The 27,972-nt window shown below is 42.8% G+C and overlaps 1 protein-coding gene across 1 annotated transcript; it reads left to right on the top strand.

The window, feature by feature from the left end:
- The first annotated feature begins 2,947 nt into the window (after nucleotides 1-2,947).
- LOC147884282 (uncharacterized) lies at nucleotides 2,948-27,656 on the top strand. Its single transcript, XM_087398746.1, has 9 exons — nucleotides 2,948-3,122; nucleotides 3,209-3,858; nucleotides 3,991-4,046; nucleotides 4,128-4,239; nucleotides 4,355-4,407; nucleotides 4,535-4,572; nucleotides 26,021-26,342; nucleotides 26,496-26,833; nucleotides 26,925-27,656. Exons 1-9 carry the CDS (start codon nucleotides 3,094-3,096, stop codon nucleotides 27,091-27,093), a joined length of 1,767 nt encoding a protein of 588 aa, XP_087254872.1. The 5' UTR covers nucleotides 2,948-3,093; the 3' UTR covers nucleotides 27,094-27,656.
- Nucleotides 27,657-27,972: the final 316 nt, after the last annotated feature.

Raw genomic sequence — 27,972 nt, 5'->3', positions numbered from 1 at the left:
ACAAGATAGAGATATGGCATTCACCTATGGGGATAGGGCTATGGCGACGGCCCGCGGGGATAGCAAGTTGGTAGGATAGAGTTAAAGCAATGGTTGATGGGATAGAGCTAAAGCAACGAGTCAATGCTTGTTTGACCGGTGAGATAGAGCTATGGCGACAACTCGTGGGGATAGAGCTAAGGCAATGATTGATGGGATAGCCTTACGGCACCGGGTCAACGCATGTTTGACCAGTAGCATAGCTAACTTATAGTAATTAATTAGGGCGGAAGGTTAGGTACTAACATGTGTCAGGTCATGGGGATAGGGCTAAGCTGACGGGTCAATGCAAGTTTGATTGACAGGATAGCACTAAGGCGATGGGTCAATGCAAGTTTGACTGACGAGATAATGCTAACGCGATGGGTCAACATAGGTTTGACATGTGAGATAGCGACGACCCGTGGGGATAGGAGTGCGTAGTTTTGCCGACTGGTTTTTGATGATTCTTGATGATTTGGAGGTTTCCGTTCATGTTTTTTGGTGATGGGGGGATGCTAAACTACCTAATCTACCTACCCAATGCAAAAAAGAAGAAAGAAAAACAACATTTGAATGCAAAATGAGAGATTTCTTGAAGAGGTGATTGTCAACACTCAAAACCACTTTGATTTTCAGCTTGATTCCTCATTCTTGGTTGTTTTTTGTGAGTTTTGACATCATACACTCCTTAGCAATCTTCCCAACTATCTTCTTACCATTTTAAAACACTAAAAAACATAAAAAACAAGCTTTAAAGGATCAAAAAGACTTTCCAACAGAAAATGACAGCTTCTTCTTTTTTCTATCCAAACACACACTTCTTCACTCTTTCCTCTCCTACAACTCCACTATCAAAGCTCCAAGTTAAGCTTGAAACAATGAGCAATGGGTAGATGACGAGAGATGGCAAGTGCAATGCAAAAGCATACCTTGAACTCCTCGACAGCGGCGCCAAAAATGTGTAGTCTCAATGGTGACTCACATGTCGTGGGGATCTTGAAGGAATGCCGATGGAGCCTCCACTCCAAGCTACTCCTTGTGAGAGCAATGCAAAGCACGAGTCGCCCGCATGTGTCACTCAAGCAGCTCCCTGATTGTTGCAGTGTGTTTCCATGAGAGAAAGAGGAAAGGGGGAGAAGGGGAGAAGAGAGGGGAGAAGGGAGGGAGGAGAAGGGAGGAGGAGAGTGAAGGGGGATGGAGTAGCAAACACAAAGGCACTACAAAGGAAACAAGAGAACACCCAACGACACTCTTGGAAGAGAAGAGGGAGCTTATATTCCAAACTTATGCATTCAACAATGAAGACTAAAGTCAACCATTTGGCCTTTTATACAAGTCACCTTTTGAAGGGAGGGCCAACCCTAATCTCTTTATACCACTCTCTCTTCTCATTCTTTTACCATCCTCTTGGGCCCATCTAGCTCTAAGACACAATCCTGGCTCTATGGACTTGCCATTGTCCATATCAAATCACATCACTTAACCAGCGGTGGCATATTGTTAACCAATCTATCAACAATATATTTTTAACTGGTCATGGTTGGAGGTGAGAGAGTCATGGTGGAATTGTTAAGAGTTATGGTCACATGGATAGTGTTGCCATAGGACTTAGTACAATCATTACCTCCATTATGAAGCATAAAAAGAAGTCATGGAAATCATGGACCAATAAAAGAGCAATAAGAGCGGGGGCTTTTTGGGAGGATTAAAGAATTCATGATAGAGGATTTTTTGAATGGTGGTCCTTGATTTTTGGTTGGCACTTTGGACTGAAAAGAAGATGAGATGAGTACTTGGGAGTGGGGAAAGAGGTGGCCATGTGCCCATGTATGGAGATGAGTATTAAGTACGCTTGGATTGAGATGAGTACTTGGGAGTGGGGAAAGAGGTAGCCACGTGCCCATGACTCTTTCTCCCCTTCTTTTGCCTTAAAACACATGCCTGTTGCCCATGACTCCTCTTCTTCCTGGCTCCCGAACTCCTTGCCTCTGCTTCCCTATACTGTGAGCTTCTCCATGCTATTTTCTAGCCCACTCCTCATCGGTTTCCTGGCTACTTTCACTAGTATTGTGGTTGAGCAACACGATTTTTCTTATGGGACGCTCGGAACAATCAGGAAGACTCAAGTTTAGACATCCATGACTAGGCTCAAATAAGTCCATCTTTGAATGTGCTTAGCTCGGAGACATTAGTCCACAACGTGACGAATTGAGCTACTCCAAGTGATTCGATGTATATTGAGCAACTTTAAATAAGACTATATGGCAAATTATCTCCAACTACTAATGATTGGAGACTAGTCATGGGTATTGTTGTACTTCTTACAATTGACTGATATGAAGTATGGAAATGGACTGCCACTTGAACTATTTGTTAGAAGAGATGGTATAGTAATGGATTATTCTTACTTGTGCGGGGTTAAGGGCAATGGTGTATGGTTGTTGTTAGTCTACTTGTACATTGTAAATTGGACCCAATATTGTAGTTAAGAGGATAGACAGACAGACAGACACACACATGTATACTTCCCTAACTATGAATTATTCTTTTATGTACCCCGTGAAATCTCCCTTTTACACTATCTTTCTAACCACCCCACACATCGAGCACACTAATCCTCCCATACCTCCTCTAATCCCTTCTACACCCATGCACTCATTCGCTCCTTACTCCACTTGTAACTTAAACTTTTTTGTTTTTTTTAAGATTATATAAGAATCCATGTGGTTGTCTATCTTCCTAGTTACAAGCCAGGGAAAACATACATTACCTGTTTGTCCAAACATAACTATGATGTTCTAACACCCCCTGAGTGCGAAACCTGAACTATTTGAGGATTCATTTTTGCATTATTGTGTTTGAGATCCTCCGAAAAGTAAGTAGTGATTCATAAGTAGCCAAGGAGGGATGAGCAAGGGCGCCCAATAACGAGAGACGAAGATATCCCTCCGAAAAACCAAATGACGAAAAATTGCTTGCTTGCCAAAGCAAGCACTAAGGAAAACGAGCCTTTGTCTTCTCAACTCTAAGGAACCTTCTCCACAACCCAAATGTGCTCAACGTCTCACAGACATGCCCATATCACCCACTTTGCAATTCAGGTCGGTTCCCCCTCGCCATCTCCTGTTTTATGCCATAGCTTGATAGCGCAAATTCCCTTATCACTTCCTCCATGGCTTCCTTTCAGGTCAGTTGCTCTTTTGCGAATTGATCTAGGGAATGGTTCTTCAAGTTCTGCGCGCAAGAAGTCTGGTCATCGGGCACTATCGCAGCCTTCTCTATTCAACTTTGGCAAGAATACCGATCTCCAGTTTGCGTGGAGATGGAGCAGCCCTCTTCTACTTCCTGGAAGGAGGATAGAATATTTTAACGGACAAAGAAGATTGGTGGCAAAGGTTGCCCTCTCTTTTGGGCAAGCTGTCGAGAATGGAACCGCCAGCCATAAACTTAATGTACCGGACAATTGTCCCGGGGCTGTGCCAGCAGGGAATCTCGAAGTTAACGCAAGTGCATGGATTGAACCGGGCGCAGCTTCTTCAATCTATGGCAATGGATCACGTACACTACCCATGACTGTATTGCCTACACAAAAGGAACCATTGCCAATTTCTTCCGAGAATCAGGTTTCTGCCTTGCTTCCAGAGGAAGGGGCATCTTTATATTCCGTTGAAGACGATACTTGTCAGGAAGAAAAATTATTCAGATCACAGGAGGAGAGTATCAAATTGACAGAAGAGGACATGCCCATTCTTAAAGCTGAGGCCACGAGAAGACGTAACACAAGCACGGCCAAGAAGAGGGAAGTCCCGTCGAACAAGCTACAAAATATTCGAACAGGTATATTAAGTACGGGACAATGTTATCCCCTTTAGCGTTCTGTTAAATCATATCATTAGTGTGGTGCCTTGCCTGCAAACAATGTCTGTTTCTTGAACGGCATCAATTACAAAGGGTGTTTTTGTGTCATAGGGGGGCTTCAGTGTCCCATTCATGCCATAAAGGATGTGCCAGACGAAAATCCAACAGTAAGGAACTAAAAGCTTTTTTTAACCTTTCAACAAGTTTATAGTTGCCTTGCCCACTTTGTTTGGTGTGGTTCTTTCAAGGATGTGGATGATATCACTAGCCTGTTAATACGGGAGAAATGGAGGAGGAAAAGGATAAGCGCGGCAAATAAGGGAAAAGTTCCTTGGAATAAGGGACGGCAGCATTCTGAAGGTAAAACTTCAAATCTATTCTTTTAACATATCTGACATCAAAATTTGGATTTTTGCTGCACTTATCTTGTTGATGTTTTCATGTTATTGAATACACAATTTCTTTTTTCTTACAGAGACAAAATTTCTTATTAGGAGAAGAACCATGGAGGCTATGCAAAATCCTGAGGTAAGATTTAGTCGTTTTCAGGTAGTCTCAGCTCGACTGTGTATTTTCAACACTTGCACTCAGCCTTTCCTTGCCATCAAAGGCTCTCAAAGTATATGCTAATTGTTGATGTCTACCTGATTCATAGATACGTAGAAAACTGCGAGTCCATGGAGAAACACAGAGGTTAGCTTCATCAATTTTCTGTGACGTTTGTTATTAGCTTTTGATGTGAAGTCCTGAATACAGCAAGTTGCTTCAAGTTCCATGCGCTGCAATTCATTCAACCCTTTCTAGAGTAGAGGGTTCCCGTTTGATTTAACACATACAACAACTATTTAACAATGAATTGAAAGTCTTAATGCTGTCTTGATTAGTTTGGGCCGTAGACCTTGTTAAGTGGTGGAGTTCATGCAACTTATGCAAGATCTTCCAAACTAAGGATCTACATTTTCTACTTTGCGTTGAATCTGAAGCCATATTTTTGCTATGGTTTGATCAATGGTCTAGTGCACCAAGAGTTTTTAATGCATATTCTACAGTTCATGTTGTATGTTCCATGATATGAATCTTTGGTATTCTAGTACCTTATCTTCTTTATCACTGCTATTGCTATTACTATCACCTCTTCCTCTTTTAATTCTCTTTAATGTTTTGAAGACACACACTTGTTTAGACGAAGTAACATGCAATGATTAATGATCATGTGAAGCTCAGCAAGACCTTCTTTAAACCTTTAGCAAGCCATTTTCAATGCACACCATAGAAAGGGGACTAGAAAGATAAAGGAGTTGACAAGTGATTGGGTCCTTGTACCCACCAAGGAACCCTCTCCTACAATATACAGGAGAATTTGCTTTAACTTGGAGAACTGAAATTCAATGTTGAAAACACTCTTCTAGAGAGCAAGAGAATGCAATTCTGAAGAGGGACCTTAGAATGCCATACAGTGCCCAAAAACTTGTAAGAACAACTCCAGCCAATGTTTGAGGCCTCAATTCTGTCCACACCATCGATGTAGCTCACTTTGCGAGGGTGAGAATGAGGCTTGTGCTGTCCATGGGCATGCAGGTGTACTGCGTGTGTGAGAATGAGGATGAGATGAACTGAGAGAGAGTGAGAAAACTGAGAAAGGCTGTTGAAATGGGCCGGTAACTGCCCCCAGTTGCTGCTGTCCAAGTCGTGCCACTGCTGTGTGGAGATCTACCCTTTTGGCAAAGGTATGGGACTGATTCGATGCAGGGAACAGCTCGAATGGGGCGTGGAAACAGGCTGGAACAGCAGGGGTGAAGCCAGGAACTGAATGAGGGAAATGGGGGACTGAGGGCCCCTTTATAGGACTTGGACAGAGACCCGACCTGGTCGGCCAATGTCCGGTCAGTCGATTGACCAACCTGGTCAGGCCAATCTGGTCTGACATGGTCCGGTGTGGTTTGGTCAGCCCAGGCTGGCCTAATGACCTGCCTACCAACTTAGACCTAAGTCTGAACCTAACTAATGTATGCAGTTCTCCATGGGTACTGCTGATCCTAAGGTTCAGGGACTGATCTACGTAGCTCGTGCCCATATGACAAAATGTTCTAAATGGGTTCTACTTTTGTACGTTGTTTGCAGTTGATGAGCCAGAGTGTCACATTCCACCCTATTGCAGGGGTGCATGTGACATTTTCTCCTTTACTTGGTGGCAAATGCATAGCCTCCAAGTAGTCCACCAATATTTGGGAAAACTCCTGGAAGAAACTGTCTTTGAGCCAAATTGATGCATGGGTACCTCAATTGCAGAACTTGGTGAAAAATATCTGAATCTGTTGTGTCCCTTCTATTTTTTGGGTTTCTATAAAGAAATGTATGACCATTGAATGAGTGCTTGTGTGCTCGAGTGTTTGTTGCTTGTTGCTTGCTGCTTGCTGCTTGAATGCTTGTTTCTTTTGATATAATTCTCTCATTTTGCAAGTTTCAAAGTTTCTTATGGATGCATAGTTCTTGTATATGGTCACACACACTCTTGGTGGAGGCCTAAAGTTGCACATCGAAGCTTAATGTCATACAATATAAGCTACTAAGTGCTGTAAGTGGTTGGCTATGTTTAGTCTACTATTTGGCTAGCAGGATAAGTAACTGCCTCTACTTTCAAAGCTTGCCATCATCTTTAGTTCCTTTGGGGATATTACATGGCATCACGCCACTTGGGTGTTTGCTTTCATGCAATATTTATCAGTGGCTACTACAAGTAGTTGGCCTTGGCTTTGACTCAAGAATGCACCTCCTACCTTCAACAAGATGATGTTGAGGATCTTTGCAAAGTGTATCGGTGTGTGCCTCGTTATTTTCTTGGATGATATTTTAATCTTTTCGGTAATTGACGATCAACACATGAAGGATGTGAGGAACGCTCTTCAGGTGTTGCATGATAATCAGCTCTACCTTTAATGCAAAGAAAAGTGAATTTGGGCTGTTAGAAATTCAGTATTTGGGATACATCATTAGTGTAGATTAGAATCTGAAAAGGTTAAGCCATTATGGATTGGTTTGTTATCATGAATGCATGGGAGATTAAATCCTTTGTGGGACTCTGCAAGATTTATAGTGGATATATGGGTCGTTTCTTCACATTTGCGGCACCTCTCACAAATTTCTTAACGTGATGAAAACCCACCGGCAAAAGATCTCAGTTACCGGCAAAGCTCTACAAGCCTTTTATGATGTATAACGTTTGCTCTCGACAACTCCCATTTTTAAGCTAGCGTCTTGGCATGGTTTTTGATCATCATGGATGCAAGCAATGTAGCTATTGGTGCAGTTCTCTAGCAAGTTGAAACGGCCGGTATCCTAATATAGCTGTAAGCTAAATGCCGCTGAGAAGATCTACTTAGTATACAACAAGGAATTACTCAATGTTATTCAAGCATTGAAGCATTGGAAGCCCTTCCTTTATGGTGGAACCTTCAGAGTAAAAATAGATCATAAGTGGCTTCAGACCATGCCTAGTTCTCAGTGGAGCAGTGTGCAAGCTAGGTGGAGTCAGATTTTTCAGCAATTTGGTGGCATGATCGGGTATGGCCTGTAACCATGGTTCTTTCTTCTGGCCACATTTTTCATTTTCAATTATTGAGATCTCTTATTACTAATTACACATGTGTACTCTTCTATGTCAAATCTGATTGCGGATTCACATCCCGGCCGGGCATCTTCTACTACCATGTGCACATACTCTCCTGCAGCTTAGAGTATTCTCTTTTCATGGCTGATCACCATGCATGCTATCTTCAATATAGCACTTGTCACCTTCAGTGTGACGTTTTTCCGGACTTCAGAGCTCTTATCGCCTTTAATGCAATCTGTCGCCTTCAGCGCAACCAATCACCTTTAGTGTGATGCACCATCTTTAGTATGGCTCTCTGCCGTCTTCAGCATGGCCATGGATCTTCAGTATCCATTAGTCACATTCAGTGACAAGATGTCGGAAGCTAGTGCATGGGGTGGAGTTCACACCGGTGAAGTTACGAGTCGATTGACTACCTTACCGGATCACCCTCCCTGGTATTAAATTACCAACATGCCGTATAAGACTGATGATGCTTCGCACATCCACAAGGGTTCTCAATACCCGACCATTCCTCCTTGACACCTTCAATGCCTTGGTGTGTTGGGCTATGATGCTTAGTCAATGAGGACGGATCTAGATCGCATAGCTTAGTGAGTTGGGAGCGATCTCAAAACCCAGTGCTTGAGTATCTAGTTTTGAGAGCCTTTCAAGAGCTAAAAGTTGGTCTCAGTTTGGTAGAATTTTGAGTAGTCTAGAGTTAGATTCAAGTTGTCTAGGTTCTAGGGTTGATCGAGTCCTAGGCCTCTAGATTAATCAACCTTGGTAAAGGATAAAATAATAATAATAATAATAATAATAACCATATTCATAAAGTTATTAAAGTATTAAATTTTTAAAAGTTGATGTTTTTCTTAAAAGCTAGTTTAGCTTTTCTGCTTTTTGCTTTTCTAAAAAGATAGTTTAGCTTTTCTGCTTTTTGCTTTTCCAAAAAGCTAGTTTAGTTTTCATACTTTTAGCTTTTGTGCTTTTAGCTTTCTTATTTTTAGAAAAGCTACTCTATTTTTAGCCCTTGTTCTCTTATATAATAGTGGCCTAGCCTAACCACACAGATTCTCTCTCTTGCTGTACACCCTATCCCAGCCTGCCACCAGGGCTCTTCCATGTTGCTACACTGCTGAAAGCGCTGCCCTAGCGCTCTACCTTTGTTGCCCTGTCCTTCTAAAAGTTGCTGGACACCCTATCCCAAGGGCTCTTCCATGTTGCTAATTGGCTTGTAAGTGTTTTCTTTTTTTTAAAGGGGATACCATAAGTTGCCACGTGGCATCCTAGGAGGTAATCCCATAAGCAATACTACTTTGTACTGCCTTGGGCCATACAATATAGTTGTACTTGGCAATTCAATTCATGACTTGTACTTCATTACTGAAATAGAATATTACAGCAAGAGTTGAATACTCAGCTGAATTCTAAAAAGGAATGACTTCCTCCTGTCCTTGTGCAGCCCCTCACAAGTCTCTGTTGAAGATCCAGCCCATGATCTTCCTCTCCTACCCTTTTCCTAAACATAAGGTACTACACTACTTAACTCTCGGCAAATTCTACTAAACTTAGTAGTGTTTATTGTTAACTAGGAGTAGTCTTGTTGCATTGGTATCAGAGCACTTTTCGTGGGAATTTGTGGGAAATTCTTTGTTCAATCACTTTGAAATTTGGAGCATCTACTCTTGAGCCTAGGGCCTACCTTTGCAAAAATTCAGCACCAGAAGTGCTCTCTGTTGTGAGCTGCCACATGGCAGGCTCTGAGAAACCTTGATTTTCGAACTGCTCAGAATTTGGGGCTTTTTACATCAGTGGAAAGCCCTCGCTTCCCTGATCATTTCTATGTGTGAGATTCCTAAAAGGATGGAGGATTGAGTCAACATTGAGGTTTTTCTCTCTAGCGCAAGAAAGTGAAGAAAGCGACGATCTGCTGTTTTCCTGCACCAAATTAGGACATTCTTGGCTTGATCTGTTCGCCCGAATCTCATAAGGCTGCTCCCTAAGTCTGGTGGTGTTCCGAGACTATTTGGAGGAGTTATGTGCTATTTCGATTGGCTGGCATGGAGGAACTGCTGTGATCTTGAGATGTACAGCTCCATTTCGCGTCAGCTCTAGTGCAGATGGTCGCCTAGCTCCATGAATGCAACTGACAAAGTGTGATAGTGATTTGGTTTTTTGTTACTGAGAATTTCGAAAATTCAGTGCAACAGCTAGCGCAGAATTGCTATTTGCCAAAGGTTCTAGCAATTTCTAGCCATCCAAGTGCAATGTTATGAAATTCTACTCCTAATTGGCTCTTTGGTTCAGTCTTAGCATAAGGATCACCTAAACAAGTGGAAAATTTAAAGTTTTCTTTCAGAAATTTGACCTGCGAAATTAGGGTAAAAACTAGCATTTGGGGCTTCTGGTCTGGTTTTTGATCAGGGCTTAAGACGGTGCATTTACTCTAGATTCAAGTCGTTGAAGATGCCTGTAAAGAGAGTTACTGGTCAAGCTAGTAAGCAACCAATGGGTATCCTTGATTCCATCTCAGAAAAGGAACCATCTAATGATCAGGCTGTAGTTTCTGAGCCCAATGATCCTCATGTTAGCAATGTGCAAGGGGATTTAGGAGCAACTCCTCAAGTACAAGCATCCCTTAACCAAGAGCAGATCATAAAGAGTTGTATGGACCCAATGGTACAGATATTCAAGGAGTTAACCAATGAGATTAAGACCAATAATCAGAGGATTGACCAAAGGATGCAGAACATGTCTGCCACTTTTAATAAAAGGTTTGACCAGTTCAAGAGAAGCCAAATTTATGATGGGAAGAGACCTGTGGATCCCCAAATTGATATAGACTCAGGTTCACATGATGATGATGATCATCCTATACATGTAATTGAACTAGTTGGTTTTATGGCTTTTGCCCGAAGGACCTATCACTCTAGTGGAGTTACAGCTCATATGGATAAGGATTCAGCACTAGGTAAGACTCCTAATAATAATAACAGTTCAATAGCTGAAGAGTTGTGTAAAAAATTCCATGAATATAAGTTGCTACCAGTAGATCTTAGGGCAGCAATGACATTCCAGCAATATATACAAACAGTTAAATCTATTGAACCAAAAGGAACTGTTCATCAAGACAAAGATATGAAAGAAAAGATTATACTTCCTAAGTTCAAAGGTGATTCTACCTCTCCTGAGGAATTGGAGGAATGGCTCAACAAGATGGATGATTACTTCCTTCTATATCCAAAGGGTGATCAAGGTAAAATCAGATTTGCTGTTCTTCATCTGGAAGATTATACTCACTCTTGGTGGAGGCATCTACAGCAAGAAGGGTTAACTTTTAATGCTTGGGATGAATTCAAGGCTGAAATGCTTAAAACTTTTATATCTCCTTTTACTAGGGATCAATATATTTGTAAGTGGTATGATCTTACTCAGCAAGGATCAGTGAAAATTTAGATCAAACAGTTTTGGAAATTGGCTCTGTTTGTTCATGGTATTGATGAAAGAGTTAAAATGCTCAAATTCATCCATGGTTTGCACCCTAGTATTGCTTCAGATGTTGTAGCTCAAAAGCCCAATTCTCTTAAGGAGGCCATGCTGTTGGCAGAGCTGTATAAACCCAAATATAATGGAAAGGAGAAGACTTTGGGTATTGGTCACTTTGGAACTAAGCCTATGGTCAAAGGGGTTTCCAATGATGAAAGCAAACTTCGTGCAACTGCTACAACTTCTTCTATTTCTAGGTTCCCCACAGTGTATGGCAGTGGCATGGGACAACCTAAGCCTTACAAGGCTACATATGTAAAGTCATCCTTTAAACCCACTCCAAAGGATGATTTGAGTGATAAAAGAAACAAGTTGGTTAAGCAGTTATCTCAAGCAATTATTGATGACAGGAAGAAGAAGAATTTGTGCTATTTTTGTGGTGAGAAGTGGACCCCTGAACATAGGAATGTGTGCAAAGCAAAAATGGGAGCAAAGTTGAGCTTGATTCTAGAGATTGATGAGGATTTATCTCCTAATACTTTTGCAGCAGAATCTGAATTTCATGAATATCAAGACTGTATGAATGAAGGCCTTGATGATGATGAGGATCATAGTTTCAAAAAGGGGACCACCTTTCCCTTTGATCCAGGTGGGTTATCCATGTTTGACACCATGATTATGGATGAGAGTTTGCCAAGGTGCTCAAATAGATCTAGACAATGGAACATTGAAGTTGTTGAAGGTTATGAGGATGAGATCGAAAATTCTGATGAAAATGATGCTGTTGATGATGATGATGAAGTGTATTGGGATATACAATCAGTTGTGTATAGCATATCTCTTGATGTTTTTATGGGCTGCAAGGGCTCTCAAACCCTTAGGTTAAAAGGAACAATCAATAACAGACCAGTCCACATTTTTATTGACAGTGGGAGCACTCATAACTTCATTTATGCAAAGACAGTTTAAACAGTGAGGTTATGGCCATCCAGTTTGGATCATGGGATCGAAGTCGAGGTGGCTAATGGTCAGCATTCCCATAGTAAGCAATATTGTCAAGCTGCTCAAGTGCAACTTTCTCAAGACTATACTTTTCATGGAGATCTATTTGTCTTGGAAATGGGACCTATTGACATTGTCCTTGGTTGTGAATGGTTGAGAACCTTGGGAGAATTCTCTATGGACCTTAACAGGCTGTATATGAAGTTTATGCATGAAGGTAAGCACATCACTTTTATGGGTCACCAATCTCCTAAATTGTCCTTAATTTCTGCAACAAGAATGGCCAGACACCTCAAAAGTGTTTGTGGAGTCTATGCTATTCAGTTGACCAAGTCTCAAGAGGGTAATGGGTTGTTGGTGGAGGATAAAGACATGCAGTCCCTATTACAGCAATACTTTGATGTATTTGCTGATCTTCCAAACCATCTCCCTCCCATGAGAGATGTGGATCATGCAATTGGGTTGGAGCTAGGATCTGAACCAATCAACAAAGCTCCATACAAACTTTCTAGAGCTGAAAGGGAAGAGGTGGCAAGGCAAATAAAGGAACTCCTTGACAAGGAATTTATTACACACAGTCAGTCGCCCTTTGCCTCTCCTGTGTTATTGGTTAAGAAGAAGGGTGGCTCATTTAGAATGTGTATTGATTACAGGGATTTGAACAAAATGACAGTTAAGAATAGGTTTCCTATCCCTAGAATTGATGATCTACTAGATGAGCTTAGAGGGGCAAAGTACTTCACAAAGATTGACTCAAGATCAGGCTATCATCAAATAAGGATGAAGGAGGGAGATGAACATAAAACTACCTTCACGACAGAACATGGGCTTTATCAATTCAAAGTAATGGCATTTGGTCTAACCAATGCACCTGCAACTTTCCAGGCCCTAATGAACAAGGTATTGTAGCCTTTCCTCTATAAATTTGTGTTGGTATTCTTTGATGATATATTGATCTATAGCAAAACGAAAGAAGAGCATTTATTGCATGTCCAGCAAGTATTGGAAGTATTGAGGACACACCAGTTGTATGCCAAATCAAGTAAATGCACCTTCATGGCTGAAGAAGTGGAATATTTGGGCCATATCATCAGCAGTAGTGGCATTAAGGTGGATCCCAGCAAGGTAAAGTGTGTAAAGGATTGACCTATACCTCAGAATATCACCTAGTTGAGAGGGTTCCTTGGTCTAGCATCATTTTATAGAAGGTTTATAAGGCATTTTGCCAAATTGGCAGCTCCTCTCACTAATCTTCTAAAAAAGAATGCTTTCCAATGGTCTGACAGTGCCAATAAGAGCTTTGAAGCATTAAAGGAGGCATTAACTTCAGCGCCTATCTTGGTATGTCCTGATTTCTCTCAACCTTTTATAATTGAGGCTGATGCTAGTGGAAGGGGCATTGGAGCTGTCCTAAAGCAGAGTCATGGAGTTATTGCCTTTGAAAGTCGGAAATTGGATGACAAGGAGTCAAGTTTCCACATTTATGACCAAGTTGGCAATACTTCATGCAATCAAAAAGTGGCACCACTACATTTATGGCAGCCATTTCAAGGTCAAGACTGATCATAAGACTCTCAGATATTTTCTATCTTAGTCTTCTCTATCACCAAAGCAAAGGAGATGGCTATCCATTGTGCAAAACTATGACTTTGACATAGATTACAAGATGGGCAAAGAAAATATTGTGGCAGATTCTCTTTCCAGGATATGGGCTCATACTTTATCATCTATTATTGAGGTTTATAAAGATTGGATCCATGGCATTCAAGAAGAGTATCTCAATGATCCTCAAGCAACTGCTATGTTCCAAGACTTGCAAGATCCTGATTGTCAGCAATATCCCAATTTCAAGTTGCACAATGGGCTCTTGTGGTATAATGATAGAATATTTTTTACTGAAAATTCCTCCTATAAGCTGCTAATCTTGCAGGAATTTCACTCATCTCTTATGGCTGGGCATATAGGCCTCAACAAGATGTATGATAAGGTAAAACAGAGTTTTTACTGGAAGGGGCTTTGAAAGGATGTTCTGTCATGTGCACGGATTGGTATCCGACGTGTACTGGGTACACAAGACTAGCTCAGGTAGCTTGGGGAGGCTTAGAGCTAGGCAGGCTTGATTCTCGGGTTGAGTGGCAAGGGTACGAACCATTTAGAGGTCTTCACTATTTTGGGTGCTTGGGGCCCGAGTCTATGTAAGGGGCCCAGAGGTTCAGCTCTCGGGAGCCGATGGGAGCAAGTTTCGTTCCCAGGTGCTAGGTCTGATCCTGAGTCGCGGATGCGCACCTGCATCATAGCGTAGCCCAAGGCCCAGCTGCAGATCCTAGGCTTCACAACGCCACCTGGTGGTATAGGGCGCTAGGTTGGTTAGGATCTGGTTGGGAGTTCGTGCCAGTAGCTCAGCTCGTGGCTCGGAGGGGACATCTCTTGATTCGGGATCACATCTCGTAGATGTCATGGTTGGGTGGTGAGCAGCGTGCTGAGTTTCCTCACATTGGTGTGTTCTTGTGTTTGCTTGCAGATCAGAGGTTTTGGGAGTGCTGGGCACGTGTCAGTTGGTATCAAAGCCAACTCTTGAGGTAGGAACTTTTGTTGCGAGAATTTTGGACGATTTTTTCTCTAGGTATGCCCTAATTTCGAAATTCGTGCTCAAACCCTGCAAGTGTCTGCTGGTTCATCGATTAAGGGAAGTGGTTAAGTTTAGGGAAAGAAGGAAGGAAGAAGAGAGAGAGGGTGAATTCGAGGCTGATAAGTGGGGTTAGGTGAGAGAGAGTGTGAGGTGTAGCTAGGAGAGAGTGGAGAGGATTGTAGGAGAGGCGTGAGAGGGGCCGCTAGGCAAGCGATGGGTTGAGGGGAACCCCAGGGGATCCCGTGTACGGTCAGGGCTGTGCAGTGATTAGGTGACGCATGTAGGAGAGTGTAGAGGGGTGTGCCATAGGCTGGAGCAGGATCGCGGCCAGGCTGCTGTTCGGGGAGGCTAGATGCTAAAAAAAGCACCAACCCTCCAAGTTTGGGAGGGTGGGATTTCTTAGAAAGCATAGCTTTCTAAAAGCTGTCTGGATCAAAGAAGAATAGAGCGGTCTGGTCATAGGTTTTATGTCACGGGGGCGTGAAATTCTAAGTACTTTAATGTACTACAAGACCGTGATAACTTTGGTTTTAAAAGTCCAAGCGTGGGCTTAATAATGTGTAATTAAACGCGGCATGGTGCCTAGCACATAAGCGTAATTAATCCCTAGGCCCAAAGGCATTCCAAGGAATTAAAAGAGTGGTTGTTGGGAAATGATGACGTGGCATTTTTAATGGGCCCCCTAGAGGGCCATGTACCTTCAGTGGCCCCCCTAGAGTTTCAGGTGGCTCTAGTGCCTTCTACATGCTCCTTTGCCATTCCTGGACCTTCCTGGGCCTTCTAAACTTCACATGTGTGGTTTTCTCTCTCATCTTCTCCCTTTGTTGAGATTTTGGACTGGTTTTTCAGCCTCCTCCAGCTGAATTCCGTTTTTCTTCATAACTCCTCACCCGTTTGGATTCCTCGACTTCCGTTTGGCCCGATGGCTTCCCCTCTGCCTCCCCTTCGTAGTGATATGCTTTTCCCCGTTTGGCCCGATGGCTTCCCCTCTGCCTCCCCTTCGTAGTGATATGCTTTTCCCTCCGTGCGTTTGGTAGAACGGGCAGAGCTGAGCACTTATTTTGCTGGACGAATTTGCAAAAGTGGCTTTTTCTGGACCTTTTTGCTTCTACCGCCTCCTGGGCCTCTGCTCTTGCAAAGCTACAGCTTTCTGTTGAATTTCGAGTGGTTCGACGCACTGGTTGACTGGTTTTTCTCAGTTTTGGAGGACTTTCCGACGATGAAACTTCTCCAAAACCTTCTCAATGCATTCCTCTCTGAAGCACGCTTCTTTTGAGCCCAAGAACTCCCACTTCTTCGCGACAGAAGTGCTTCTTTTCGCATTTTTGAGTGGAATTCTTGCTGGTCGGCTCTTGTAAATGCTCTTTCTTCATGCCTTTGCACTCCTCTTTGGCTGAGAATGCAATTGGGCATTGGCTACTATGTCCTCTTGGCGATTGAGGACTTGGTTCGAGTCTTCAGGGCTTGGTGAGTTGTGATTTTGCTACTGCAATTTCTTTTTGCCATAAGCTATTGGTTGGCCTTGTGTGCCACCTCTTTCTTGGCTCACAGGTGCCCAGGCAGTGCTACATGAGTCATTCCTTGGTTGGGTACTTTGCTGATTTTATTTTGGAGCTTTGAAAAGCTTTGTGAATGCCATGTGGAAACCACTCAAAGAGAGTGCAGCTGGGGTGCAGTGTGATTGCATCTGGACAGCCAATGGAATTGCACTCGGAAAAGAGAATGCCTTTGGGTTGAGCCTACGGGTTAAGTGCACTTATGTGATGGTGTTATATGCTTGAAAGCCTTGCGAAGGCTTAGTGAATTGGGGCTGCGTGCTCAGTTGCAGGGAAGGTCTCCCAGATGCAACTTGTAATCATTTCACTGTGAAATATAAAGAAATACCGAAAGGGGCGCCACGGTGTTTGGGGCCAATCGGGTGCACTTGTCTATGTCTGTTGAGCAGGGGCATTCTAGCCTCCATCCCTTTTTCAGTGGTTTTGTTTGTGAACAAATGGGTAAATGCCAAATGATGATCATGCAATGGTTAATGGTTGTGATATATGCTTTGTGAGCTGTAAATAAGTGCTGAAGTGATTAAAGGTTTAGTTCCACTGCCCTCTGAGTGATTAGAGGCCGGTTTCATTGGTTCCATTGCCGGGATACCACATACTCTTTCTCAAGAGGTGGGCCTTGGTAGTTTGGTGGAAGGATATCTTTGCTGCATATTACAACCATAAACATGGTGAGTACCCATGAGCAAGAGAGCTCCACAACTCCTCAAAGGAGAAGGCAGGAAAGCCTTAATGATCCAGCTAGTGTACAGCTGCAAGAAGCACAACAAATGCCTTTTGAGCAGGCCACACATGAAGCTACAACTGAGCTCAACGGTGATACTAGTTCTAGCAGTGAGTCAGATGATGCTACTATGTTGAATGCACAGCTTGCAAGTGCAGTGACTGCTTTGACTCAGCTGGCTCAAAATTTGGCTCAGATTGTGCAAACAAATGCCAAGAAGAAGAAGAAATCAAGAAATCAAGAAATCACAAGCACGGAAAGAGTGAGTACACACATGCATCAGCTTCTCATGGCGGACCACACACTCATGCATCAGTTTCCCATGAGGGACAGCCATCAAAAATGACTTAGAAAGTGACTTCCAAGAGAGAGGAATCGCCCAAAAGAGCACTTGAGAAAGAGGTACAAAAAGTACATCCAGTGCAACAGTATGAGCAGCCAGCACAAGGCCTTGGTTTGGGTATTTCTACTCCTCAAAATAATAATGTGCAGTCCATAAATGTGGCTCAACCACCTCAGCCATATTTGAGGCAGCAACCTGAATATTTTGGTACAAATTCTATCTTTGATGCTATGTTGATTTCACCGCCAATTGGGCATAGAAAGCAAGCCATGTATGACAATGTGGGAATGCAGCCAGGCATGCAAGCCACAGCACATGCTCCCATGCCTAATGTTCAGCCAAGCATGGCTCTCCCTAGTGAAGGGAATGCTGCAAATATACAGCCATCTTTGGGACAGCCAATATCAAATGTATATAAAGAATTTAAGGATGGTGGTTCTCATGTCAAGTTTGATACATATAATGGAGTATAGGACAGGTACAAAGCCCTCACATTCCTTCAACAGTTTGATGCTGCATTTCTTGGGGGTTTGTTTACAGAAGCATCCAAGATGAGGAAGGTTGCCACATTTTTGAAAGGCAATGCACTTAAGTGGTACACTAACCTTATGCTTCATGGAGATGCACCTGCTACTTGGCTGGAATTTAAGCAAGTGTTCTCTTCTACTTGGCTTACTCCAACTTTTGAAGTTGAAGTACTTTCACACTGGCATGACTTGTCATACAAACTTTGCAAGAATCTTGATGATTACACCCAGAGGTTTTGGGATGTTTTGCTGCCATTGAGCTCTTACAGGCATGTTTCTTTGAAAGAGCAAATAGAGAGGTACTGTTGTGGATTGCCTAGTGAGCTACGTGATTATTGCATCAAAACCAAGGTGGGTTCTATGACTCAATTAATTGAGAATGCAAGGACAGCATATGCATGGATGCAGGAGAAGAATTTGGGCTTTATGGACAGCAAGAAAGAAGACAACAAACGGGCTGCCAAACACCAGGATAAGGACATCAAATCTGAAAATAAAAATTATGGCAAACAACCGTTTCAAAAGGGAGGAAAAGCCCAATTCAAAGCTGGTCAAAGGCGTGGACAGCCTAATAAACAGCCCCGTACCAAGTTATCTGATGAAGGGAAAAAGTCACTCATGGAGCAAAACAAATGTTTTATATGCAAAGGAGAGGGACACCGCTCTTATGATTGCCCATTCAAGAAAAGAGACAGGTCAGATGATGATAAGAATGGTGATAAACAGGCTGATCGGAAGGGCAAAAAGCCTAAACCTTCTGCAGGACTTCTTCTAGATGTGATTGGGAGTTTGCGACATGCACATGATGAAGAGGAAATGAGAAAGACTGAGATGTGCAGAGCATGGGGAAAAATCAGAAATCAGAATTGTTTGTTTTTCTTTGATTCTGGGGCAAAGGCAAATTTCATAACTCCTGATATGGCAGGAAGGCTTGGCATTGAGCCTGAGGAAATGGGGCCATCCTGCATGTGTGATATGGCCAACCCTGAACTCAACACACCTGTCACTCCTATCATTGGCAAGTTGAGGATGCATATCCAGGGATATCAGGATGCAGAGGACTTCTACATTATGCCTTTGCCAGAGTGTGATGCTTTGCTTGGGATGCCTTGGATGTACAGGGTGGGGGCTGATGTGCAGATGAGAAACAAGAAGATTTCTTTAACTCATAGAGGCAAAAATCATGTACTTGATGTAAAGTTGAAAGGGGAGTCCATCCCTATAGTTTCAACTTCTTGTATTTCCAATGTAATAAAGCGTCATATTTCAGCGTACTTGATTTTTGTCAAAGAGGACAGCCAACCAGTTCAAGAAGGCTCTACTCTTTTTGCTTTAGATAGAGAAGGGGCTGCTTTTATTTCAGATTTTCAAGATTGTTTCTCAGATGCACTTCCTCAAGAATTACCTCCCAAGAGGCCCGAGGATCATCAAATTGATATAATTCCAGGAAGCTCACCGCCTAATATACCTCCCTATCGTGTCAGTAAGGCACAACAGGAAGAGATAATGTCACAAGTGAAGGAACTCTTGGAAAAGGAATTAATACAGCCAAGTAATTCTCCTTACTGTTCCCCTGTGTTGCTTGTGCAAAAGAAGGATGGCAGTTGGAGAATGTGTATTGATTATAGGGCTTTGAATAAAGTCACAATTAAGAACCGTTTTCCAATTCCACGCATTGATGATATATTGGATCGGTTGGAAGGTTCCTCAATGTTCAGTCGTATTGACCTTAAAAGTGGATACCATCAGATAAGGATACGGCCTGAAGATGTCTACAAGACTGCCTTCCGCACTTCATTTGGCTTATATGAGTTCCTTGTGATGCCTTTTGGTTTGACTAATGCACCTGCCACTTTCAATAGAATGATGGACAGAATTTTTAGAGCACACAGAAAGTTTGTGGGCACTTTCTTCGATGACATCATTGTGTTCTCTAAAAATGAGCAGGAGCACAGGAAACACCTCACTATTGTGTTTCAAGAGTTGAAAAGACACAAGCTAATAATAAACACCAAGAAAAGTGAGTTCTATATGCATGAGATTCATTTTCTCGGTCATATAGTGTCAAAGGATGGAGTCAAGATGGATCCTGCAAAAATTGAGGCCATAAGGAGTTGGCCAATTTTGAAAAATCTGCATGAAGTCAGAAGCTTTCTTGGGTTGTGTTCATACTATCGGAGGTTTATAAAGTACTTTGCAGAAATTGCTTCTCCCTTGCATGCTTTACAAAAGAAAGCTGTACCGTTTCGGTGGGGACCAAAGGAAAATGCAGCTTTTGAAGAGCTGAAGCAAAAATTGTGTTCTGAACCCGTTATTATCTTGCCAGATCTTGCAAAACCCTTCGCTGTAACTTGTGATGCATGTGGGAACAGCATAGGAGGCACTTTGATGCAGGATGGCAGAGTGGTTGCATATGAGAGTAGAGTTCTCAAAGATGCTGAATTGTACTTGCAGACATACGAGAAGGAAATGTTAGCAGTGATACATGCTTTGACCACATGGAAACATTACCTTCTTGGAGCTGATTTTTATGTGCAAACTGATCATCAGTCACTTAGATATTTTCTCACGCAGAGAAAATTATCTGAAAAGCACATGAGATGGGCTAACTTCCTCTCAATGTTTCATTTTCAAATTGTACATGTGCCGGGTAACAAAAATGTCGTGGCTGATGCACTTTCCAGGAAACCACAGCCTGAAGCAGTCTCCAAGAAACCCAGTGTTTCAGCAGTGAGCATTGCTTATAACAATGTGTTAGATGTGATGAAAGATCAGTATGTTAATGATGCTGATTTTTCAACTATTTATGAACAGCTTTCTGATGGTCAAAGGCATGATCACTATATGTTGAAAGAGGGTTTCATTTTGATGCATGGACGACTCTGTGTCACTGATCAGATGCGACAGAAAGTCATAATGGAAAGTCATGCTCCTCCATATGCAGGACATAGGGGAATTACAGCAACAATTACAGCAGTGGAGCAATACTTTTATTGGCCATCTTTGAGGAAAGATGTGGAAGAATATGTGAGAACATGCATGGTTTGTCAGAAAGTAAAGTTTGACAGGCAGAAGGCACCTGGGTTGTTACACCCTTTGCCAATTCCCGATAGACCATGGCAAAGCATAGCTATGGATTTTGTGTTTGATCTTCCACGTACTCCTACTGGACATGATGGATTGTGGACAATAATTTGCAGGTTTAGCAAACAAGCCCACTTTGTGCCAGTAAGAAAGAAAATTACAGCAGATCAAATGGCCAAATTATTTCTGCAGCATGTCTTCAAGTATCATGGGATGCCTGAATCCATAATCAGTGATAGAGATCCGAGGATGACCAGCCTCTTTTGGAGAGGACTGTTTGAAAATATGGGCACTACGCTGAATTTTTCGTCATCTTTTCACCCTCAGTCTGATGGACAATCAGAGCAGGAAAACTCTACCATCTTGGATATGTTTAAATGCTATGTCTCAGACCACAAAAGCAAATGGGAGCATTATTTGCCTTTGCTGGAATATGCTTATAATAATACAGTGCACACATCCACAGGTAAAGCACCTTTTGAAATAGTGGAAGGCGCCAGGAAGATACCTCCCATTTTGCATACAAAAGAGAAAATCTTCGAGGCTGATCGTTTTGTGGAAAGCCTTGAAGAGGCTTACAAGAAGATCAAATATGCCTTGCAAAGAAGTCAAGACAAGCAGAAAAGAGCAGCAGATAAGCACCGCAGGGAATTGGTATTCACAGAAGGTGATTGGGTTTTGCTGCGTTTTCAAAAGGCAAGGCTAAAAAATAAGAAAGGCAAGGAAAGGTTGTACACAAAGCTGAACATGCGTTACTATGGTCCTTTCCAGGTTTCTAAAAAGATAAACGAGGTAGCTTACAGGCTGAAGTTGCCTCCGCATTGGAAGATACATAATGCCTTTCATGTGAGCTTATTAAAGCAATATCATGGAGATATTCCCGAGGATGTACCTGATGAGGTGCAGCCTGAAGTGGAAGAACAGGATGAACTTCTGGTCCCAGAGCAGATTCTGGCACACAGAGATAGAAAGCTCAAGGGTAAAGTTATCCGTCGCTACTTGGTAAAATTTCAAAATTACCCATCACTTGATGCGAAATGGATGGAGGAAGGTGAACTGGCAGATTCACCTGGGATATTGCAGCTTTACCTTGATGCTTTCCAATTAGAGCCGACTACGGTCCGGGCTCCTACAGGTAGTTCAGCAGAGCGATCGTCTGGAGCATTGCCTGATGTTCGAGAGGGGGGTAGCACCTCCACTCCCTCAGTACAGACGGGCTCACTGTGATTTCATGAGGTCGCTTGATGACACTGTATGTTTCATCCGAGATACTAAGCTGACAGTATTTCTGCTGTGAGACTTCATGATATTGATGCATCTTGACTATTGATCGCTGAGGATCACATAGATTTTGAGCAGTATATATGGATGGATGCATGCCTCTCCTAGCCATATTTTCACTATCTCTGTATACTATAGCTGCGGCTTTCTTGTATACTCTTTTATGCTATATTTCATGCTCGCTCCTGTGTTTTGGGGCAGCAAACTGTGGTTTGCTGTTTCAAGAGAGGGGTATGTCACGGGGGCGTGAAATTCTAAGTACTTTAATGTACTACAAGACCGTGATAACTTTGGTTTTAAAAGTCCAAGCGTGGGCTTAATAATGTGTAATTAAACGCGGCATGGTGCCTAGTACATAAGCGTAATTAATCCCTAGGCCCAAAGGCATTCCAAGGAATTAAAAGAGTGGTTGTTGGGAAATGATGACGTGGCATTTTTAATGGGCCCCCTAGAGGGCCATGTACCTTCAGTGGCCCCCCTAGAGTTTCAGGTGGCTCTAGTGCCTTCCACATGCTCCTTTGCCATTCCTGGACCTTCCTGGGCCTTCTAAACTTCACATGTGTGGTTTTCTCTCTCATCTTCTCCCTTTGTTGAGATTTTGGACTGGTTTTTCAGCCTCCTCCAGCTGAATTCCGTTTTTCTTCATAACTCCTCACCCGTTTGGATTCCTCGACTTCCGTTTGGCCCGATGGCTTCCCCTCTGCCTCCCCTTCGTAGTGATATGCTTTTCCCCGTTTGGCCCGATGGCTTCCCCTCTGCCTCCCCTTCGTAGTGATATGCTTTTCCCTCCGTGCGTTTGGTAGAACGGGCATAGCTGAGCACTTATTTTGCTGGACGAATTTGCAAAAGTGGCTTTTTCTGGACCTTTTTGCTTCTACCGCCTCCTGGGCCTCTGCTCTTGCAAAGCTACAGCTTTCTGTTGAATTTCGAGTGGTTCGACGCACTGGTTGACTGGTTTTTCTCAGTTTTGGAGGACTTTCCGGCGATGAAACTTCTCCAAAACCTTCTCAATGCATTCCTCTCTGAAGCACGCTTCTTTTGAGCCCAAGAACTCCCACTTCTTCGCGACAGAAGTGCTTCTTTTCGCATTTTTGAGTGGAATTCTTGCTGGTCGGCTCTTGTAAATGCTCTTTCTTCATGCCTTTGCACTCCTCTTTGGCTGAGAATGCAATTGGGCATTGGCTACTATGTCCTCTTGGCGATTGAGGACTTGGTTCGAGTCTTCAGGGCTTGGTGAGTTGTGATTTTGCTACTGCAATTTCTTTTTGCCATAAGCTATTGGTTGGCCTTGTGTGCCACCTCTTTCTTGGCTCACAGGTGCCCAGGCAGTGCTACATGAGTCATTCCTTGGTTGGGTACTTTGCTGATTTTATTTTGGAGCTTTGAAAAGCTTTGTGAATGCCATGTGGAAACCACTCAAAGAGAGTGCAGCTGGGGTGCAGTGTGATTGCATCTGGACAGCCAATGGAATTGCACTCGGAAAAGAGAATGCCTTTGGGTTGAGCCTACGGGTTAAGTGCACTTATGTGATGGTGTTATATGCTTGAAAGCCTTGCGAAGGCTTAGTGAATTGGGGCTGCGTGCTCAGTTGCAGGGAAGGTCTCCCAGATGCAACTTGTAATCATTTCACTGTGAAATATAAAGAAATACCGAAAGGGGCGCCACGGTGTTTGGGGCCAATCGGGTGCACTTGTCTATGTCTGTTGAGCAGGGGCATTCTAGCCTCCATCCCTTTTTCAGTGGTTTTGTTTGTGAACAAATGGGTAAATGCCAAATGGTGATCATGCAATGGTTAATGGTTGTGATATATGCTTTGTGAGCTGTAAATAAGTGCTGAAGTGATTAAAGGTTTAGTTCCACTGCCCTCTGAGTGATTAGAGGCCGGTTTCATTTTACCCCACGCTCTGCATAACTCCGTGGGATCTACATCTTGTATAGCTCCAGTCCAGCAGTACGTTTGGGCTTCTTACCTCGCTGGTCATCCCTCTTTTCTCCCTTGTTCTCTCTCTTTTCTGACGAGGGAAACTTTCTCTTCGTGTGTGGGCATTCATGTGCTCAATGGCCCTCTTCCTTGCATATGAAACATTTGTTGGCATCATAGAGGGCCTTCTTCTCTTCCTCTGACAATTTCTTTCGAGGCGATCCTCGCCTTTGTCCTGCAGCAAATCTAGACTTTACGGGCTGTTCAAATCTTTGGAAACGCTTGTGGCCTCCTTGCTTGCTGCCCCTAAACTAATTGTGCTTCCTGGTGGCTGCCCTTGAAGCCCGAAGTCTTCCCCAGTAATAGGGCATAAGCTGTTGTGGCGTTTTCTATCAGTTGGGACATATTAGAGACTTTGGTTTTGGTGCAGTAGTCCCGAATTTCCTTTTGCAGCCCACAACAATATTTCTCGATCTGTTCGAACAGCTCCACACGCCTGTAAGAGCTCACGGGCAGCAAGGCTTCCCAAAACTTTTTATTGTACTCTTCGAGGTTCTTAGAGTTCTTGGCATCCAACTTATGCCATGCTGTCATTATATCCACTTCAAAAGTGGTGGTGAGCCAAGTAGATGAGAAAACTTGCTTGAACTCAACCAAGTGTTAGGGGCTTTACCCTGCAAGAGCAAATTGGTCCACCATTGAAGTGCATTGCCCTTGAGGAATGTGGCTGCACTATATTGTGTTTTTAGAGAATGAGCTTGGGCATGTTCCTAGACTCATCTAGGTATATTAGATCTGTCTTGGCTGGGTATCCTCCTCCACACCCCAATAAAAGGAAAGGTGGGAAAAAGAAAAAACCTTTCTATTATATGCTTTGAAAACAATACAAAATGAGCTATATATCCATTAGGTGCTGATAAAAAAGAAAAGCTAGTTGTTGCTTCACCAGGTTTTGGCTCATTGCTCATTGTAACCTAGGAGTAGGTGACATTGCTGGTGGATTCCTGTATTTGTGAGAATACAAAAGATGCTTTCATGCAATTTGTTGTAGAAAGTTTGACGTTGTTCAATGATGTTGGAATCCTCTGTATCATGCTCCCATATGAAGTTCAATGTATATATGTCGTCCAACATATTTCACTAAAGTGTAAGCAAGTTGCATCCGTTGCCTAGTGAGAGATTGTCACTTGAACTCTTGTTTTGCAACAGTAACAAGTGCCATCTCTCCTCATTTGCTTCAACAACAGTTTAGTGGGAGTTTATCATATGCAAGTAGTATGAGATCTTTTGGGGCCAGTAGTTGATTTGAAAACATGACTAGAATCTGGTGAGAACCTTATAAGCAAGTACAGCTGAAGCCCCTTTTATAGGCCTAGGTAAGTGGGCCAGCACCTTATTGTATGTGGGATTATTGGACGGGGGTGCCATGTGGCATGTCTTAAAACATTAGAAGGCTTGTATACACACAATCTTGTCCGCTTCCAATCAAGCTACCGGCAATGCATGAGGAGGATTATCCATAAAAGTTTCTCTATGATTGTTCTGGATTCAGGATTGCATTGGGCAGATATAGGCTACCTGTTACTTCCAGTATATAGCAGAGAGTATGTCCTGTTCAATACTCATCACCACATTTTCTAAGAGGCTGTATGCTAAGTACTATAGTACATTGTCGGTAGAAAGGGGAATACATTGGAGTTTTTTGGTCAAAAGCAAACAGATTCGAGAAAGACGTCTTCCTTTTGTAACCATATTGTAAGGAGAGCTGCTTTCTTTTTGTCAGCATTGAGCCTGAAAGACAACATCAAATAATGGTGTAACTAGCATACTTAGGTATATTGAGGTGGTTACGACAAGACTTGTCAGCTTCAAATTTTCATTCTTTAAGTTAATATCTTTAAAAATATTGGCTCAAAAGAAACAGGCATGTGTTTTCTGTTGAACTCTGCTGCGAAGTGTTTTGTAACACAACAATGTATTTATCTTCTGTGATCTGCAGTCCAGAGACCAGGTTGAAAATAAGTACCGCACTGTCAAGTGTATGGAGCACCAGGAGGAAGATAATACAAACTCAACAATCTTGTGTTGTAGAATGGAAAGAACTGATTGCAGAGGCAGCAAGAATTGGCAGTGTTGGGGATGAGGTGTACCAGTGGAACAGTTATTCCACCATTATCAGGGAGTCACAAGAGGCATGGAAATTATCTTTGAGGAAAGAGAGAGAGAGAAAGAGAGTTTCGAAGCGTCTGGTAGATGTTAGTAAGTCAGGGGACCATAAATCAAAGATATCAGAAGCAATCAAAGCCAAATGGACTGATCCTGTAAGTGACCTACAAAATCTCTAGAGGCATGTGGCAAATCTTCTCTTTGTACCAGGATCAGCGCTGTAAGTGCAGCCAACAATGATCTATCTTACTCTTCTGATCTGTCGATGTCGTGAAGTGGTACTTTTGTTGGTTCTTGCCTGGCTACAGGACTATAGGCGTAGCGTGCAACAGGGTATTCGTGCTTACCTGCTGCAACGTGGTATTCAACCACGCATACGGAGTACCCGGCCAAGTTACAAGAGGACATCACGAATGAAGCCCCTGAAAAAGGAACCTGAGACTTCAGTCAGGGATGATATGGACAGTAAAGAAGACTCCATCCTTGCAGCACAATTAGACAAAGACTCGAGTACTTTGCACCCTAAAAAATCACCACCTGCGTACAAAGATCCTCATACTGGGGAAAGGCTGGAAAAACTGAGGCGGATTCGTGCCAAACGTTTCTCTCAAGAGAGGAGGCGGACGGAATTGACTGAACATGCCAGGTACTGTTGGAGTATATGGTATATTTATTGTTTGCAACTGGTTGTGGCTTTGAACTGGATCTGATTTGTGTGCTTTCCATTTCTGAAACAGGGCCCTTATGGCAGAAGCAAAGAAAGCGGCCAAGGCACTTGAAGCTGCAGCAGCCAAAGACAAGAGTGCACTAGGTCCTCTTCTAGAGACACGAAGACTGTTGGCAGAGGCCGCACGCTCGTTTGAGGCATGTGCTCCAATTCTGAGACAAAAGAATATCCTGCTGTAATTCTGTGGAGCAAAACATTTGGAGGGAATACCTATTTACAGTGGGTGTATCTCAGGGGCTACCTGCATGCTTCAGGGGCAGTTTGCTACATATTTTTCCAAGGTGGTGAAAGTGGTTGCCTTTGTCAGTTCTCTTGGGCTCAAATCAGGTCTTCCCTATGGGGCTCACTTTTCCTTTTCTGGCTGAGAATGGTCAAAGTTGCAGGCAGTATTGTATCTTATGGGTTCCCAGCCCTGGCAATGCGTCCTAAAATGGTGTATACCTTAGCCTAGTTTTTCACTTGCACTATTCAACCCCATGTGGGATTCGAGTCAATGATTTTTTGTTCCACCAGGAGGGCGTGTTGGGTGGATCCGTAAACTCCGATTATAACCATGATAAGGCATAGAGTTAGGCACATAGGGAGTGGAATCTTGGCATTTATGGAGGCAAAGCCCACTTGTGTAAGGGAACGTTAGAGACGAATGTTGGAATGTTCTCCTCCTATATCCTTGTAGGAGCCTTTCAGCATATGTACATACCTGATTTAGAGTATTGAGCTTTGTATCTCGTTATTTCTCTCCCTTTTTCCTGTCATACTTTGTTTTCACCCTGTTGAGAAACTTTGCCTCAACAAGGAGAAGGCTAATCAAAAAGTAGTTTACATTCTCTCATTCAAGCTACTGCTTGTGAAGACTATACCATTTCATTTTAGTCTCTCAATGAGCATTTCTAAGCAGAAAATGCTTAGACAATAACTAGGTGGGTTTGAGCATCCTTGGGGTTAATTAACAATGCAATATGGTCCATTTTACTAATTTGGGCTAGTCTAAGTCGATTGTTGATATTGCTCTGCCATGCCCTGTGTAATCCTTACCTGATGCAGTGACACTGCAGTTA

This window comes from Dipteris shenzhenensis, chromosome 27, assembly GCF_047967505.1.
Source record: "Dipteris shenzhenensis isolate YYH24624 ecotype China chromosome 27, Dip_SZ_1.0, whole genome shotgun sequence".
Classification (NCBI taxonomy): domain Eukaryota; kingdom Viridiplantae; phylum Streptophyta; class Polypodiopsida; order Gleicheniales; family Dipteridaceae; genus Dipteris; species Dipteris shenzhenensis.
The sequence above is the reverse complement of the archived record's forward strand: the minus strand, read 5'-3'. Positions and strand labels throughout refer to the sequence as shown.